We start from the raw sequence: 20,935 nt of genomic DNA on the forward strand, positions 1-20,935 counted from the left end.
GTATAATTTATATACATTTCTAAATATAAATTAAATTTAAACAAACATCGACATCAAAATAAATATAGAATAATAAATCCGTCACACGAATAATAACTAATTTTATATTAACGAAGCATAACTTTTCTACTCGTACCCCATGAGTCTAATGACAAATGCACTTCGATTTCAGGAAATTATCTACTGTTTTGGTAGTAATAGAAGGGAATTATAGCAGACAATTCACAACCGATATATACAAAATATAAAGTTCCTTAACGACTCAAGTTTGATTTCAGTAGTCACTGATGTGTACAAAAAAGGAAAACTTTTCATTAGATGCACTTTTTAAACGATAAACATAGTTCAGCTACATAAAGAAAGGTATGAGTAGTCTTCTTCCAATGTCTTTTTGGGAATTTGCGTCTCGTTGTTTCCTTTCAACTCCAATGTTCAAATTACCCTTATGGGAAGTATTTATTCTATCGCTTTAGTGCAGAGTAACGCTAAACGTCAAAAACTACAAACACTGAACCAATATTTCACCATGATGCAGCTTTTTCCTTATAGTTTTATACGATAAAAATAACATTTTACAGGGATTGCGCAGAAACATCTGAGGTATACACATATCAGAAGTTTAAATAGGCAATAAAATGTTTTAATATTATATTTATGTTTCTGTTATCAAACTTCGTGTAATACTCTATTTACTGCTCCTTTTGATGTTAATTAAAGGCTGGTTTAGAGCAAGAATTTTGATGTGAATAGCATAATATCAACTTTAATTTCTGAAACAATGGACTCAGCCTCCATAGCTTCTACAAATTGATTTATTTGAACAATTTCGCAACACGCTATTAAAATTAACGTCAAATAAAGACTATATGCTAGTGACGTCAAACTCTCTCCTCGTGCGTATTATTTTTTAAAATTCGGTGCTATCACGATTATATTGTTTAGAAAATAAGACCTTTTTTGCGTGTAAGTTCCAAGAATTTGGATGGAACAATCCTGTTTTTCGTGGCCTTAATGGAACAGAATTGAAACTGAACGAGATTTCTTTTATAAAAGTTAAAGGAAATCTAAAGATCATGCATAAATGGAAATTTGTATGCGTATTGTTTTTATGAAAATTGCTATTGGGATACAATTAAGTACTTCTAAATGTTAAACTTACACTGTTTACAACGAATACAACGCAAACAATATATTACGAACATTTTTGTTTCCTTGTTTACAAAAATGTATGATTTTTGCATCAAGGTTTATAATTATTATTCGCATGAAACATAAATGTTTATGCCGGAAGATAAGATATGATAATGCAAAAAAGTGATCAAACAACTTTAATGGAAAAAACAACTTTAGATCAATATTTCTGCTAAAAGACTTTCACCAGGAGCAAGATGAAATTAAAATTAATAGTTTCATTACACTGGAAAACGGCTTACAGCTCAAGTCATTTCCGACTTCCGCAATATACTTTTTGGATATTTCTAAGAACATAATATTATAAAATATTATGTATAATATAATATATTATATATATATATATTAGAAAATGTGGTCGTTTGAAATTCTTCTTTTGAATATCATTGGTTCTACTCGCGTTAATATGTTTTCTTTCGTGAAATAAATGTAAATAAAACATTGTTCATAGGAAATATTGGACATGTGTTATTATTTGTCATTTGAAAGTGAGGATTAATTATAGCATTTCTCTAGATCTAAGTTGCAAGCTTATTTACTTATTTCCATTTACTCCCAATTTCTTAGAACTATTACGGTAATATAAATAAAGATAAAATTGACATCTCGGTTGACAAGAAATATGTGCAAGAAATAGGTGGGGAGGTATAGAATATAGAACAAGGGAAGAAAATATTCTGTGATTATTATTATTACGGTAATATAAATAAAGATAAAATTGACATCTCGGTTGACAAGAAATATGTGCAAGAAATAGGTGGGGAGGTATAGAATATAGAACAAGGGAAGAAAATATTCTGTGATTATTATTATTAACGATAACACTAAAGTTAGCTGCAGATATAAAATAATATAAAAATAATTAGCTCATGCTTTCAACTTGGGACGATATGACGTTTCTTCACAGGTCATTAAATTGACTAAACTCTATTAATTTAAGAACACGATAGCTATTTTAAGCCACACAAGTTTATAATTTACAGAACTTCAAGATATACACTATAATCCTATCCAACTTCTTTTATATTTTATTTTTAACTAAAAGCTAATGTTGGAAAAGCGCACAGGGCTGATTTTGGTTATTAATATAGATTTAACTATAGGAAATGTATCTAAACTCGTGCATACAGTGTTTAAAACTACAAAAACATCCAAATGGTGGATCACAGTTGATATTGATTGCTTGGTGACTACCAGTCTTTATCACTTTCCGTTATAAGTAACTACGAAACAGATTTATGATTTTAGCAATACGTAACCCTAGTTGTTCAGTGGTAAATCTTAAGGATTTATAATGCAAAACAAAAAATAAATGTGTTTCTATATTCACGGTGAGTAAGTTATAGATTTGTTTGCGCTTAACAACAAACAAATAAAACACCAGTACGATATTTGTTTATTATTTCAATAACTTATAATAAAACGTGATATTAAATTTTGAAATTAAGTTTATAATAAATTTAAGTGAGCCATATGAAAGGTATGATTTTGTCCAATATTTTTATAAGCTACTAACAACTCGAAACATGTACAGTTATAGGTTTTAACGACTGTATTTCATTCTAATATTTTGTAGATATCTTAAATATATTAAATGTTAAAAAAACATACTCATAGGCGTGAGAGACTTAAAAAAAGCAAGGAAGATTAGTCTTGGAATGTGAAGTTTAAATTAAGCATTTTATGTTCGATATACCAAACGTTAGAAAAGTCGTATTTAATGCTGAGAGTATTTTCAAACAGGAGTGAAAATAACTGAAATATGACTGAACGAAATGTGAATTTAAAATATGCCGAAGATTTTATAACAAATTGGCTCCAATTTATTTTTATTTATAAACTTTAAACCAGCCAAGATAAGATCTTCAGGAAATCTTACTTTAATTTTGGGAATAAAACGAACCAATTCTTACCATTTCTTCTCGTGAGCGTATTGGCCAGGAAGCCCGTGGTCTAATAATGGCCAATAAGCACATGGCGTGACTAAGAATGTTCATTAAACAAATCCTTGTAACTATGTATCAAGATTTTAATTTACTTTTCCAGAGTATGGCGATCAGTAACTGCACACAAGTTACTCAAAATAGCACATGAACTGACACATTTAAAAGAATATCTAGCTTTGAATTCGTTACTGAAATTTTCTTGGATGGATAAAAAAATAAATTTAGAAGTTGGAAAAAGATGCTAGTTGGAGAAATGAAGGAATTGTATTAAATATAATAAATTTGTTTGTTTGGAATTAAGTACAAAGCTATACAGTTTCTAGCGTTGTAAGTCCACAAACATACCTCTGTGCCATTGGGGGAATAATGAATTTAAAATTTTCTTAGCTTATTTCTGACTGTCTTTTTGTTAAATACTTATTGAAAAACAAGTAAATTCAGGCCGAATTAAGCTTCACCATATGTTTGTTTTCAACTTCTGATTGAGTTGAACTAACTATGTTTTCAATTTCTGATTGTGTTGATCTAACTATGTTTGTTTCAACTTCTGATTGTGTTGATCTAACTATGTTTTCAACTTCTGATTGCGTTAATCTAACTATATTTGTTTTCAACTTATGATTGTGTTGATCTAACTATGTTTGTTTCAACTTCTGATTGTGTTGATCTAACGATGTTTGTTTTCAACTTCTGATTGTGTTGATCTAACTATGTTTGTTTCAATTTCTGATTGTGTTCATCTAACTATGTTTGTTTTCAACTTCTGATTGTGTTAATCTAACTATATTTGTTTTAACTTCTGATTGCGTTAATCTAACTATATTTGTTTTCAACTTCTGATTGTGTTGATCTAACTATGTTTGTTTCAACTTTTGATTGTGTTGATCTAACTATGTTTGTTTTCAACTACTGATTGTGTTGATCTAACTATGTATGTTTCCAACTTCTGATTGTGTTGATCTCTGATCACTTTAGAAAACAAGAAATAATCCTTAACAGCCGTAGCACTGACTCTTTTAGGGAGGATTAGAGCAAATTAATCTCTGAGACCTTGAGTGTGGTCAAACAAACAATCGAAAGGGTTATTACCCCGTGAGTCCAAAACTGCAATTAGATCTGAAATCGGTCAGGAGATGCCGGAGCTATGAACTTAAAATGTGTACTTGATAAAAAAAACAACAAAACTCAGAACCGTTCTATGAGCAGCTATGTCACGGCTAATACAAATATAATATTTTCCTAAAAGCGATATCGTGTTGCCTTTAAGAATTTATGTTGGGTCTCTGACGGATTTACTATACTATATCTGTTTTAATATCGATGTTTTTTTAAAATTAAATTTATATATATAAATGTACATAACTTATACTGTTAAAGCTACATTGCGAAATTCCCGCCTGCTCTCTAAAATTGTAGAAAATTCTCGAGTGTAATAATCAAGAATATACGTGTATCGTTCATATTGTTGCGTAAGCTGAGCCTCCCCCCAGTGGCACAGCGGAATATCTGTGAAGTTAAAACGCTAGAAACCGGGTTTCGATATCCGTGGTGGGCAGAGCAAAGATAGCCCATTGTGTACCTTTGCGCTTAACTACAAACAAACAAATGCGTAAGCTGAAATTTCGAGTAACTCTCTTTACGCATATAAATATAATCAACGCGACGTGTATGTTATTGATTTGCTATAAATTGTGCTGCTATAAACTTCGGAAGCTATAACTGTTTAAACGCTTATTAACCGGGAACTTCAGATATTAAACCAGGAACATTTATAAATTTCGAATACTACAAACCATTTAACTTCAGCGTATTCACATTGGCCATTAGTATTTTCACTAACCGTCATTGTAAATTGTGCTATCGTTTGTATATTAAAATATATTTGTATTAAAAAACTCTATGTACCAATCTTGTTGGCAAGTGTCATAAAGTGGATACATATCGACATTTGTTTAGTTTCTAAATCCAAATTATCATTTAACTCAGTTTAAGGCTATTCAAAATTATAATACGTTACGTAATAAATTGGAGACTCATCCAGGATAAATTGTAATACGTAACAAGTCTATTTGGAGTAGTAATTATCACATTTCAATATTTAGATGATAAATGTAACTCGTGTATATTGATGTGTATACAGGGGTGAAAAGGGAATTGTTTCCTTCAGTGACAAAGTAAGTTGTGTAAAAATATGAATTGTACAATCATAGTAATATATGAGAGATAAAAATCTTGTTTAAAAGAGTTTAAAATATTCAAAAAAAACGACTGCAAATCATACATAGATACAGTTATCATTTTTCCACATTTTCATATAATCAAAATATTTACGTTTTTATTTTTCTTAGTGACATACACATTTATAGAGAAGCCTACAAAATCTTCTAAAACCAGCTCGTTATTCAAGGGCACTTTAGATAGTTATTGGTTATTTTTTATTAGTAAAATAGCCGTGTATTTCTTGAAACAAAGTTAGAGTGCTTTTGCCCTTAGGAGGAAGCGTGCTAAGTTTTGGATACTCAATCCTCCAGTTTTACGGCCGTTCTGATCATGGGAAGCTCTCGATCACGCAGAAGTACAACTACATATAAAATTTCCTTATGTAAGCAAGATTTAAAGGACATCTCTAAAGTAAATTTTGAGAAAAGAAATATATGTTTAAAAAATAGAATATTGAAAGCGCTGGCATCGCGTATCATTTCCGGTATCAATTAATGTTAGTATGTGACAAGCACAAAAAAACTTGGTTAGTTTGTGTGTGAATAACAATCCGAAATATAACAAAACGGGTAGATCACGAACATTCTAGAAGGTTACCTGAGTTTGTAAGAATAAATAGAATATGTTTCTCAATTTTTAGTATAAACAGTTTATTATTTTCAGTCGGAGAAGCAAACAGATACAGTATAAAAGTAATTGATCCAGAACACATTGACGTTCACAGATTGAAGTTAATGTTCTCATAAAAACAGCACACACACACACATAAAGTCACTCATACATAAACAATGATTTTCACGTACAATTCAATCGACACGTGATTAGAACGGTTTGTTTGTAATTAAGCACAAAGCTACATGATGGGCTATCTGTGCTCTGCCCACCACGGGTATCGAAACACGGATTCTAGATTAGAATGGCAAGTTTAATCTCTGACGTATACTATTACAGTCCTCAAATTACAGAGCTCATTCTACACAAGCACATCCAGTTTTCTAAACAATAAACTTTAATTTCTTGGAGCTCTGATCTAGAGATATATATTTGTTTTATATTTAATCTCATTTTTGATATTGAAATGAACATCAAGTTTTTTTTCAGTGTTTTACTAACAATTTCCTTTAAGAAAAGAGACGAAGTGTAATATATATATACTTTGAGGTTTCAGTGTTTTAGTACTGTTATTTCCAGCTGGCACACTTTTAGTCGTAGACATTTACAAGAATGTACTAAAACACGACCAGTAAGTCGGGTTAGTTAGTCACGTGACAGATCACGTTATCAACATGCATGCATTTTCATATTGATCCTACTGTATTGCTGATAAACGCCAAGCAATGGGCAATAAACCAGCTCAGCAACTGCTCTCCTAAGTCGTTACTGTTTTACTTCACCTAAGTGATTTCGTGATTGTTGTACTCCATAAATACATAATATGATTACTGGCATATGGTAAAAACTTTATCCACAAAATGGAAATAAGACGATATAATAAATGAAAACGTTCAACTCTATTTATAAACAAAGTTGAAAACCAAATCTACAATAGCTGTAGTTTGGTCGCGAGAAAATTGGTTTTACTGCGCTCGAATTAAAACGATGAGTATTATTTTTCGTTTCTTTTTAAATATAGATTATTATTTTTTGTGTATTAAGATCAAAGCCAAGTTTAGTACAGTTTTTAATGAAAGTCCTTCTCTGACGGGTTATCCTCATCACACTGACCAGATTACCCTGAGTACAATACTAGATGTACTTCTGCAGGGTCAACGAAATAGTTCTCTTTGAAGAGTAAATACAACCAAAAATAACAGATAATTGTATTTCTTGCTTTTGAAGTTCATATGTTATGCTGTGTTCTAGCCAGTAGAGTTCATAATTCTTCTCGTGATTCATGGCATGCGTTTGTTTTACTGATTTCACGACAGTTAAGCCTTCCTTATGTGACGTCATTGTAGTGTCTACTGACTGACTGACAGACAACACACTACTGGATAGTGATGCAAGTGATTAAAACAGGTGACCCTCCCCCACCCCCGGCGGCCTTCGGGCCCCCTTTCGGGAAAATAAAACGATTTCGATAGACAAAGTATAAAGCTATAGATGAGTAATTGCCAGCGACTTTTTGTTGCTACAAGTAATCCATGATGTTTACAGGTGTTAATTGTTTTTGTGATTGGTTAGTTGCCTTAATCATGTTTTGTTTTACCGCCATCTGTAATTTTACCTTTCAAGTATTTTAGTAACAGTTAAAAACACCTCAGAACTTTTCAAGAGGCCAAAAACAAGGGGGAAAAAGTAAAATCGAAGGCAATTTACTGTAACAATTCGTTTTACTGAACTCATAACCTATCATATTTTTGTATTTTATAAATGCAGTGCTAAAACGCAATGTAATTCTTCTGATATGCAAAGTTAGTACCTTGTAAGGGATGCCATCTGTCAGTTTGATTTGAAAAAGTTTGGAGCAGAAACTGGTTGGTTATTCCATGAACGAATCTCTGAATACATTTGAGTCGTTTTAAAAGCTACTACACAAACAAAAAACAGTTACAGATCGTTATGTTCCGCAAAGGCTGTTCTGACTCTGATTGTCCTGTAAGCCCAAAGACTTTGACTGCTTTATACACCTAAAGACTTTGGTATTCCTGTAAACCTAAAGACTCTTACAAAGGCTTGCTAACTTCCTAGGTATAATATAAAAAGATATCTTCTTACCACAACCATGAAATTAGCTCGAAATGACTGGTCATTGTAATCAAATAGATTGTCAACTGTTGCTCTATAACGTTCTTTGCAACTATGTAAGCTCTCGTTAATTTAAGTGCGTGTTTTTTAACTGCAAAGCTACACGATGCATTTCTGTGCTGTGCCCACGTCAGGTATCGAACCTAAATTATTAGATTTATAAGCACACAATGTTACTGTTGTGACACAATTTCTTTATTTTTGAAATGAGTGTTGATTTACTATAATCCTGGTGATCCTGATTTTGAATATGATTCGTTTCGCACTATTATATATTTTTTTACATCAATAATATTGTAGGTTTCTATTTTATATTATACTATCTCATAACAACATATTTCTCGAGAAAATGTTACGATATTTTTTTTCTTCTGTTTTAACTTTTATTTTTAGAGTTTTATCCACTGTGAGTGGAGCTAGTGAAATGTTTAGCAAATAAGATCTTGAGTCTCGGGTAGTTTTATTATAAAACGCAAATCTAATTACTCTGGCTAGCAGAAAATAAATTACATAATGAAATGTCTTACAAAACCAACACCAAAATTCGGCCCAGAAACTCTTTTACTGATATGAGATAAAGTGCAAAATAATGATCCAGAATTTGCCTCAAAACTTAACAAGTATTAATATTATATGTAAAATGAGAGCAATAATAACAATGGGCTAAAACATGCATAATTACGTAACTCAGTGTGTCATTGTTAAACCCTGTTGAAGTCCATCACTTTTGGAATACATGCTATTCAAATAATTCATGTATATAATTTAAATGATTTGGATAATGTAATTGGTACATGTGTATGAACGGTGTTGTGTTTGTGTCTTATCTTCGATATATCTTCATCATCAGATACAAGCTAAGATTTGTTACCTTCTCACTAAACCAGTTATCTCATCAAAAATATGATGAGACTGCCACAGCATAAAAATATTAACAAATTAATATCTGTTCTGAATATAAAGTTATTCGAATTAATAGATAAGAAAACCAGAACAGTGATTGGAGAAAAATACTGAGAAACTAGTTGCTTCTTAAGTTTTAGTAGTTTTATGCTAGTAATTGAACACTTGGAGTTAACTGTTTATATTTACTATTTTAAAATGTTATCATCTGTTTAATACTCACCTGTCATCAATTAAAAATAAATCGCCTTCTGAATGAATGCACTTTCCCCTCCAGGAGAAAGTGTCACCCTCTATCCTGATGGGTGGCTCTAGTCCTTTTTGAAACCACAGACCAGTCCATCTAGCGGGGAACTGACATTCGAAAGAAGCTGCAAACAAATAAATTCCATTATATAATCGATATATATATATATATAGGGTATTATAAAATCTAGGTACGCTGAAAAAATTAAAAACCAAATAAAAGTGATATCTTTAAAACCATGTTAGAAAAACATTACTTACTATCTGGAAGAAATACTTGGAAAGTACCAGAATGTTGCTATGACCATAATGTCATTTAAGAAAAACCTTTTACACAAAGATATTCATTTGAAAATTTCACCTATAAAAACCGTTTGTATAATGTAAGAAACAAAACGTTGTTTAGTATAAATGAAAAAAAAAAGTTATATTTAGAATTGTGTACAGGCAAACTAATGTTGGCCCGAACATTAAATTACATTTTGATCAAAATTTTATCTTAGAAATATTTCATACGTTTCGCAAATTAAGGAAAATACGAAAAAAAAAATGTTCATGGATGTTACCATAAAGAAAAAAAAATCAGCCAAGCTAAGCAAAACATAAGTATAGCAGTATCACGATATCTTGGCAATTTAATAATATACAAATTAACAAAGCGTAGTTAGTATTCACTAGTTAAAGAGTATTCAATTTACATAAAAACGGTGAAAGAACAAGAATTGGAAATGTAAGCAACATGCAACATTCCGTGCAAACGTGTTATTACGCTTTACATATTACACATTAGAATATATTTTACCTATACAATTTTCCTCAGTCCCATTTTCATAAGTTTGAATTTTTGTGGATGAGAAAGGTTTTGCTCACATTAAAATATACGCTATTAGCTACAACTTTATAGGAACCTCAGTTATGTATAAATTAACCAAGTTATTTTTTTTTTCATAATAAGAAATAACAAGAGTATATGTGTGAATACAAAAATAATACATAAAGTCCACTAGGTGGCATATTTGTCATCACATTAGTTGTGCTGATGAGAGCTGATTTTGCTCAAAACTGCAGCTAAAAGTCGATCGTGACTTGAGTTTCGCTGCCTATCGCTACTGTTACCAGATGAAGAACCCTTCAATGCTATATTTACCTGGAGAGCCTCAAACTCTCCCTTATAAACAAAGACCAAAACGTATTGGTTATATACATCCTATATAAGGTACACAATAAAGTATCTTATTATATGGCATAGATTTCACCTTTGTTTCCCCAAAGAATACGATCAGTTAAGGGTTAGACATTACATTGTTGTCTCTATGCAACTGTTAGAAATATATATAATATATTGGAAATTGGTAGCACTGTTTGTCAGTTATTATTATTTCAAAGATTTTGGTATAATGAAGCTAGTAAAATATACTTTTTTCTACTACTATGCTTATCTATAATAGTTATATTCATCATAAATAACGATTAATAGCTGAAACGTATTTTATATAGGTTACATAGATTTAAATTCATAAAGCATTGTGAAAGGTTATTATGAAAATGTTTATTTAAATACCTTTTTATTAATGACCTTCTCTTTTATATGCTAATTATTTTAATAATCAAAGATACAAACCGAATATTAACTCAATACATTATTCCCATAATTATGATTACCTGTGAACGATGCTGCACATTACTTGTGGGTTCTTTGTATGTGTGTGTTTTTAAACTAAGACACGTGTACAAAAGTAAACACAATAGTTTGGACACGAGTTGTGATATCATTTTAAATAAATTTCCATTGAATATTATCAACTTCGATACATTTCCATATCACAAGAAAAAGGTATATCTTCTTTATGATTAAAACGGGCCACAGTAGAAAATGGAGTATTTTAGACGATGTATTATATATATATAGGGCTTGGCAAGGCCAGATGGTTAGGGCGCTCGATCCGCAATATGGTGGTCGCGGGTTCGAATTCTCGTCCTACCAAGCATGTTTGCCCTTTCAGCCGTGGGGGCGTTATAATTTGACTGTCAGTCCCACTGTTCGTTGCTAAACGAGTAACCCACGGGTTAGGGTTGGATGGTGATGACTAGCTAGCTGCCTTCCCTCTATTCTTTCACTGTTAAATTAGGCTAGTGAAGATAGCCCTCGTGTAGCTTTGCTCGAATTTCGAAACAAACCAAACCAAGTATTATACACAGATCTTTAAAATTAGCTCTGTTATCACGTGAGATAGTTTGATACTCTCAAAACCAGTGTATCGGTTTTATTATTGTACAGATTAAATAACTATATCTGCAAAGTTAGTTGTAATCGGTGGATATTAATTTCGACCGTAGAAAAAAAAGACAAGAACCTATACCATTTTTATAGCAGCAAACAAATGTAAAAAAATCTTATTAAAAAAGAGAATATAATGACAAAGACAAAATTTAAGCTTTGAAGATGTGTATTAATTAATAGACAAACTGAAATGAGAGTAGGTCTTATTAGAAGGTTAAAGATAAATCTGTACTTTTTTTTAATTAAGAATTATAATTATCACTAGCGTGTAAAGCTGCTCTAACAAATTGGTAAAATTGTTATAATAATTTAAAACAAAACACGCTCGAGTACTGGCATGGATGGTAAAACCTTCTGCAACCTGAACTCAGTAAGGCGCATACATCCGCCACGACATCATATTCGACCCTCAAAAAATAAGAACATGTGTCCGTTTGTCCGGCGTTATCAACGGACACGGACTATTTTTGGCAGGACAATCGGTAACAATTTTTCATATAGATAAGTTCACCAAGTTTCACCAAAATCTGATCATTTTTGACTCGGTCATGAATATTCAAAACATCTCGATCTGTTAACATGTGGACCGATTTTTCACATATTTTTGCCCTATAACCCAGTCAAAAATGATCGGATGCTGCAACCTTGATCTTGTCCCTCCAAGAACTAATCACTTCTATGTTGGGTCATAGTCCAAATCTATAACAACTTTCTTCCAAATCCATTCAGCCGTTTTCGAGAAATCTTGCTGACACACACATACACAGAGAGGGATGAAAACATAATCTCCATCTCCTTATTCAACGTTCCTTTCAGGTTAGAGGTTAAGCTGACCAACTTCTAGGAAAACTTATATTAAACAGTGTCTTCAACAGGTCTACAAACGTAGGTATGAAAATAATTAGATTTTATTACTGAAAATGTTTTTTGTACGGAAACGGTTCTGTATGTTTAGTTGCTAGTTTCGTAACCGACACAGCCTGGTCACGATTTAACAAGGAAGTTCCTTGTTTAGCTACTTACAGTTGAAAGAAAACTCTGTATTAAATTTGCACATTTATATTTGGTGTTCATAATTTGTAACAGTATTTCATGCAAACTGTAAGTGAATGAGACCTATAAAATCCAATGTCTCATAACGTTTGAGATAAATAATTAATTTACTTTATAATATCGTATTAACACTTCACTAGAACGCTGAGGATATATGTGTTATTGTGAGAGAAAAACAAATCATAGCTGCTAATAGATGTTGGGAACAGTTTAGAACTAGTTATCTGTATATATCTTTAAGATAATGGAAAATAACTGGTGCAACTGTTAGTATATGTTTGGAATAGTTTAGAACCAGTTATCTGTATATAGCTTTAAGATAATGTCAAATAACTGATGCAACTGTTAGTATATGTTTGGAATAGTTTAGAACCAGTTATCTGTATATAGCTTTAATATAATGTAAAATGACTGGTGCAACTGTTAGTATATGTTTGGAATAGTTTAGAACCAGTTATCTGTATATAGCTTTAATATAATGTAAAATGACTGGTGCAACTGTTAGTATATGTTTGGAACAGTTTAGAACTAGTTATCTACATATAGCTTTAAGATAATGTAAAACAACTGGTGCAACTGTTAGTACAACTTGGAAACAGCTTAGATCTTGGTGGTTGTGTGAAAAGTTTTTAGATAATGTAAAATAACTTAATCGTTAAATTAAATTCTCTACGACTTTAAATAAATCGCCTCAGCACTTATTTTACTGGAAAACAAAATCAAATATTAAATAAGTTAATAGGACAAAAGTTCGTAATAAATATCTTATTTGAAATATAATATTAAGAGCTATATTTAATTACACATAGTTTAGGGCTAAGGCTCATATCAATGCATCAAATATATATTTCAAATATTTTCTAATAAATATTCTTCACTTTCAGTTTAATGAGAGTGTGTTTAGCAAATCAAAACGGAAAACATAATATTCAAATGAGTTTTTAACCAACATTTATCCAAAAATGTGCTACCGAAACACCAGGAACAAATAACAGATTGTCATTCGATCTATATTCAATAATATCTAATTCACGAAACAAAGGTACTGTAATAGAAATAATGGAATAAATGAACTTCTGCGTGAGAGTTATTGCGCTGAGTTAATCCGATGTGCTCTGATTCCAAGAAACTTTTTAATCATATTAACATATTCCAAATTAATTCGTTACCCTAGACGAAAACGCATGTTACCATTAGTAATCCAAAACGTATGAAGTTGAGGAAGTAAACACTGAACATTGAACTTCATGGTGTTTGAAAATGAATATTTTAATTTTTGAAGCATAAAGTGATTTATGCTTGTGATGTAATTCTTCTTTATCGCATAATTTTACCAAATGAATAAGCATGGCGCGAGCTAATGTTCGGAATGACAGAAACACTGCTATGCATTTTCAAACAGGATTAAAGGAGTTCTTTGAAATTAATACTGAATAAGAATACCTGCTAATGGATTGGTAGTACACGTAAACATTATTTCGTATCACGTTTATCGACTTTTCCACATCACTGAAATACCTATTAAGCAGCACGTCTAAAGGCACGAATGTACTTCTAGTTTCGTTTTGTGACCCCCATATTATTAGCAAGACACGTATTTCATTTTCAGGATGATGGACTTAATTTATCTTTTAGCCCATTCTCTGATAGCATACCTGGTTTCACTGTGTGCCAAGACTCATCAAGTCTGTTTCAGTTACTACAAATGTACGTGAGATTTCAGCAGTCTACATTAACTGAAACTAAACCTATTAGAGAAGAGTAAAGAAAACAACTGTTTGAGACGTTCTTCAAGAACCTTTCATAGAAAGATCACCGCAAGTGACCATGCTCGCCCTTTCAGCCGTGTTGGCGTTATAAAGTTACGGTCAATCCAACTATTCGTTGGTAAAAGATTGGCCCAAGAGTTGGCAGTGGGTGGTGTTGATGTCTTCACTTTAATATATATTTCACCACTATTTACGTGTCATTCTTCTTTTGCTCTTTCAACTATCTCATACATCTCTGTTATTATTTATATTACAATGAATTTTCTTGATATCCTATTTATTTTGGCCTTTTAAGTTGGACATCACATTTTAAAAACTTACCTTTCCTCAACCTTTTTAGGTAATGCGCTCATCCAACTGACTGGAATGTAAAACTTTTAAATAATTCATTAGATGTTATCAAACAGCAAAAAAAGAAAGAAAAAAAGACGTTTTCAACTTAACTTCACTGTCTCAATCTTCTTAAAAACATTCGCTTGGTGTGCTACTTTCATTTGTTTATTTACAAATTCAAAGAGTATTGTAAAACTAATTAAATTACCTTATCTACTGACAGACCTTAGTTACTTCTTCACAGTTGTTAAACTTTGTAAGACTAGATGTAAGACTTTATATTTTCTCTACTTTTTGGCCTGGCATGGCTTGGTGGTTAGGGCGCAATTTGATGGTCGTGGGCTCGAATCCCTGTCACCGAACATGCTTGCCCTTTCAGCAGTGAGGGCGTTATTATGTGACAGTCACTTCCACTATTCGTTGGTAAATAGTTGGCAATAGGTGGTATTGATTAGCCGCTTTCTCTCCAGTTTATCACTGCTAACTTAGGGACAGCCAGTTAAGCAACTTACACAAATAGACCTGAATTAATAATTTATCTGTATACATAATAAGCAGGTTTAAGACTTTCTTTTTTTTTCTTTTTTTTGGTAATAAGCAATAATAACTATGATGAGCAATTACAACACCACGATAACAACGTATTTGTTGTGAAAAATAAATAATATAACACGTATTCAATGCATTGGAAATGAACATAAATCATTATGAAAATAAATTAAAAACGCTTAAACATAACTGAACATCAAAGGGATCATCTCGTAAATTACTAATTTTTTTTTTGGAAAATAATCGGTAAATTCAGTGAACTGTTGCGAACAAATCAGACGTTCAGCACAACAAACTAGATGTTTGTCACACAAACATAATCATCTAAGCCATCTAGTTAAAAAATAAAAGTGAAACTTACGCTCCAATTTCTTGCTAACGAAACTTGCTCAAAGTGACGAATATTACTTATAGATTTACATATATATTCACTTTGTCTTTCGAGACAATCGCAAGTGAAAGAATAAAGAAAAAAATGTCAAAGGAAAAACACTAATCAAAATAGATTTTATAGATAATTGTTTTGGATAAGATTACTAATATTTAAAGCTCCATTTTAACGAGGCATCGAGTTATACGGTACAGTAGCTGCAAGAAAGAGGTTATCGGTGTTGCTGTTCTCGGTACTTTCATAAAAGTGTTTACGTGTTTGTTTGAAATAAGCACAAAGCTACACAATGGGCTATCTGTGCTCTGCCCACGACGGGTATCGAAACCCTGTTTTTAGCATTGTAAATCCGCAGACATACCGCTGTGCCACTGGGGGTCACGTGTTTGTTATAACTGTGGAAACAAAAAATTGAAGAGTGTACAGATTCTTTCTTATTAGAGAACCTGTAGCATTATTTCTTCCTTGCTTTCATTATGAAGATTAACACATTGTATCTGTTGATGAAATAGGCTACTTCGGGTACTTATGTCAATTAAATGCTCTAAATTAACTATATAAAGCGTGTGTAATTTGTCCTCAAAATTTTTTTCATCTTTAAAATGTATATAACTTATTTGTAAGTAGCTGTTTACTTGAAGAATTACTTAATACTAGCTGGAGTACCCGTCCCCTGACGTAAGTTATGTAAATTCATGATTAATGAAAGGTTATCTTAGGACATGAAAAGTTGCCTCCCTTGTATGGAATTGTAAAAAAAACACGCAAAAACTTCCATAAAAACTGCAAAATGCAACACTGAAAATGTATATGTATCTCCCCATGGACCCAACAAACCTTCTTGCCAAATTTAGTGAATATCCATAAACAGGGGCAAAGTAGTTACATGGACATACAACAGACAGTACAATTATATCTATATTGATTAAGAATTAGTATATTTCGATTAATTTATCAGTTTTCTTTTTCATAAATATCTGTTGTCAAATTTTTACTAGGTCTCACAATAGCTCTTAGAGGCTTAGGAATGAATGTTACAGATTTGTATCATTGACTGACAAATCTGAAGACCAGTTTGCTTTTATTGTTTCTTTGTTATGTAAACGCTGATATCTATAAAGCTGATTTTAGGTTGCGCTAATAACTGTATATGAATGAATGTCTTTCTGCGTTTCTAATAACTTATTTTTATCTGTGTTTTTTTTTGTATTTATATTTGCGGAAAGGATGTATAGGTAGGTATGAGTGAGCACAAAAGAAAACCCATCAAAGCTAGAGATGAGCACAAATGATCTAACGAGCGATTTCACAAGCGTTTGTTCTTGTTGTTGTTATTTTGAATGTTCGTGATGGGCTTTGTTGTCTTGACGATGTTAAAAATGTTCTGAGAAGAATGAATGCCAACGACCACATTACTAGTGCTTTTCAATATGTCATCAAATTCCGATGACCCTAAAAACGTGGTTGGAAATACTGACGTGAGCTTAGGAGTAATATTAAAACATCATGTTTATCTCACTGAATAATTATAAATTATTTTAAATTCAACTCTGGAGGCAACGTTTAAAACTAAGTTATATTCACATCTACCGTACTTAAAAATGCTAGATATTTCACATATACATAACTTTAATCAAATACGTTAGTTTGATTATCTAGAATCCTTTTCTGTAATTGAGAAAAAAAGTTGTAATGATAAACACTGTTTTGCGTGATTAAGATAATGAAGTGTGTTATGTGCTGTGTTTCAATTACAACTACTAACCATACTTGTATTCAGACAAGGATATTTAAATTCTACTAGAAACAAGTTGAAAAAATATAATTATCTAACATGTTCATTTCTAATTGTATTTCTTTAATCCAAGTAAACTAATTGGGGTTTTCATATACAAGTTTATGTATTTGGTTTTGTGGGTACAACATCAAAGAATAAAAACTTTTGATGTGTCACTAAAATTTGGTGGTATACTCCGTATAGTCTCCTAGTGTTCGGTCAACTTGATTTTAGACGATAGTAAAATACTATGCACATATGAGGAAAAAACAGATGGATTAATATAACCATTTCCCTATGTATGTGTCAGTTATAAACTGAAGGTTTTGCGGCTTTATTTTTTCATATCAAGCTAGACAGATAGCACTTTCCAAAAATGTATTTAAAATTATAATCGTCTGAGAAGCTGCTACGTTCCCAAGAAAAGGAAGCGGACGTGACATAACGGTTAGAGAAAAGGAAGCGGACGTGATGTAACGGTTAGAGAAAAGGAAGCGGACGTGATATAACGGTTAGAGAAAAGGAAGCGGACGTGACATAACGGTTAGAGAAAAGGAAGCGGACGTGATATAACGGTTAGAGAAAAGGAAGCGGACGTGACATAACGGTTAGAGAAAAAGTAGCGGACGTAACATAACGGTTGGAGAAAAGGAAGCGACGTGACATAACGGTTAGAGAAAAATAAGCGGACGTAACATAACGGTTAGCGTACCAGGCCGTGGATACCAAGATCCAAGACTACCGTGCTGTTGATGAAATAAAATCACTCTTCGTACATTGTACTCATGAGTTGATTAATAGTGTAACAGTAAAATCCACTATTCGATTAGAGTAGCCCAAGAGATGGCGGTGGATGCTGCTGACTAGCTGTTTTTCCTCTAGTCTAGCGGTTCAAAATTAGGGACGACTAGTGCAGATATTGTAGCTAGCTGTGCGTAACAAAACAAACTAAAAAAGAACCCAAGTAAAAGCTGTTCTAGCCTTTCCCTGTCGATGTCAAGTTCTATACAATACTATCACATATACTAAACCTACCTGATAAAAGCATTAAATGTCTATTCTGACTTTAGGTTGTAAACTTTGGAGAATTATTTATTTAATGCTGTAAATGCGATCTTTAACAAATCTACAAAAATACAAATCTAAGAAGAACAGTTTCATGGACAGGAACAGTCCCTAAGTACCTAATGACTAAGAAGAACAGTTTCATAGACAGGATTAGTCCCTAGGTATCTCATGATTAAGAAGAACAGTTTCATGGACAGGAACAGTCCCTAAGTACCTAATGACTAAGAAGAACAGTTTCATAGACAGGATTAGTCCCTAGGTATCTCATGATTAAGAAGAACAGTTTCATGGACAGGAACAGTCCCTAAGTACCTAATGACTAAGAAGAACAGCTTCATAGACACGAATTATCCCTAGGTACCTCATGACTCATCTGTCCTAACTATTAGCAAACAGAATATTTGGTCAAGCAAATTCATAACGATTTGATTATCCGTTTCGTTTGATCTGGTTTTGGTCTTTATTTAATATTTTGTGATCGAATAATCCGGAAAGATAGATTGGAACATTGATTAACAAAAACCTTGTCATTTGTTAAAATGTCCGTTTACTCAACTTAAAAGAAAAGAACAAGACGAGGTGGTATTTATCAAGCCATCCAGTGAAACAAACGTTAATTAAACATGGCGTTAAGCAATACTAAAATTGTAACTTTTCCTCAATTTAGTAATATTCAAGTAAGAATAACTTTTAGTTCGTTTCATAACAACAACAGTCAAATGTCAAATCAGCATCTGAGTAAACATGTTAAAATGGGTATTGAAAAGTAAGGAATTGAACTGGACGCATATTATTGAAATAAAAGTGTAGTCATGCCAGAGCTTCTAGATGTTATGTATTTTCGTTTCTCTACTTTTCTCAACCACCAACGAATGTTTGTAGATACTTGTAATTCATATACAAGAAATGTGAACAGTTAAAATAAACGAATAAGGCTTGGATAAGAAAATGACAGAAACGTATCAATGAATCATATCGATATTTTCAAAATTTGCAATCTACTCAACAACCTTGCATGAAGGAGGCCAGATTTTCATTTCTTTGCTCTAGTCAGTAGCTTTGTCGTCCACGAATGTTGTTATATGCATGCCAATACTGGCTTGTTAGATTGCCATTTTCATTTACCATATGCATATTAAACATTACTTATTTTGTATTCTTAACTACCTTGTAAAACATTCAAAATATTAGTATTAATATTTCATTTTGTAAAGATAGTTTTGGTCTTAAAATTCGTTCCTTATACGTAAGAGAGGTGCATTCGTATTTCTTTAGTCATGTTATCATTTTGGTGAATAATAATTTAGCGTTCAATGTTTACAAAGCTGGAACCATCGTTCCAACTCCCCATTATCAGTTCGTGGAATCCCCATTTCCATATACTTCACCGTTTTCTTGTACAGAAAGCACTTAAATTAGTACAGAAAAATAGATAAGATTTACTGTTTCAGTAGAATGAATTTCATGTCCGTAGGCAGTGCAATGTGCCAAACGAGGAAAATTTTCGTCTGTGTTTCCCAGCAATTTATTGCAATAATTCAACAAAATTTTGTAAACCACAGAACACATCAGAATATAGTGGCTTAGCGCACTCGTGAAAAACAAGTTATAGCTGAAAAAGTATCGATCAAAAAAATATAGCCTATACAAGCATGAGGTTTATAAGAAAAATTAAAAGGAAATTATGAAATAACAATAAAGAAAAGGAAATGATATAAAATGGGATCAGAATCAGAAAATTAAAGGTAAAATATATATAAGGGAACAATTGTTTTTAAAAGAATAGTTAATACAAATACATTGTAAATAGTGACAAAACTAAAACAAAACAAAACGGGAAGAATAAACTATAATCAAATAACGAAAGGGAAGAACCAAATATAATTATATAGTGAAAGGGAAGAACTAAATATAATCAAATAGCAAAAGGGAAGAACTAAATATAATTATATAGTGAAAGGGAAGAACTAAATATAATTATATAGTGAAAGGGAAGAACTAAATATAGTTATATAGTGAAAGGGAAGAACTAAATATAATCAAATAGCAAAAGGGAAGAACTAAATATAATTATATAGTGAAAGGGAAGAACTAAATATAATTATATAGTGAAAGGGAAGAACTAAATATAGTTATATAGTGAAAGGGAAGAACTAAATATAATTATATAGTGAAAGGGAAGAACTAAATATAATTATATAGTGAAAGGGAAGAACTAAATATAATCAAATAGCAAAAGGGAAGAACTAAATATATTTATATAGTGAAAGGGAAGAACTAAATATAATCAACTAGCGAAAGGGGAGAACCCAATACAATCAAGTAGCTAAAGGGAAGAACAAAATGTAATCAGATAGCGAAAGGGAAGAACAAACTATAATCAAATATCGAAAGGGAAGAATAAAATGTAATCAGATAGCGAAAGGGAAGAACCGAATATAATCAAATAGCATAAAACAGAGA

At 31.8% G+C, this 20,935-nt stretch overlaps 1 protein-coding gene across 1 annotated transcript in view; it reads right to left on the reverse strand.

Annotated features, from left to right (window-relative positions):
* LOC106478504 overlaps positions 1-20,935 on the reverse strand; it is an 88,845-nt gene that overhangs the window by 43,782 nt on the left and 24,128 nt on the right. The window contains exon 2 of the mRNA XM_022382122.1: positions 9,232-9,379. Coding sequence (XP_022237830.1) covers positions 9,232-9,379 — 148 coding nt within the window. The remainder of the gene's footprint in view (positions 1-9,231; positions 9,380-20,935) is intronic.

Source organism: Limulus polyphemus, unplaced genomic scaffold (genome assembly GCF_000517525.1).
Source record: "Limulus polyphemus unplaced genomic scaffold, Limulus_polyphemus-2.1.2 Scaffold218, whole genome shotgun sequence".
Classification (NCBI taxonomy): domain Eukaryota; kingdom Metazoa; phylum Arthropoda; class Merostomata; order Xiphosura; family Limulidae; genus Limulus; species Limulus polyphemus.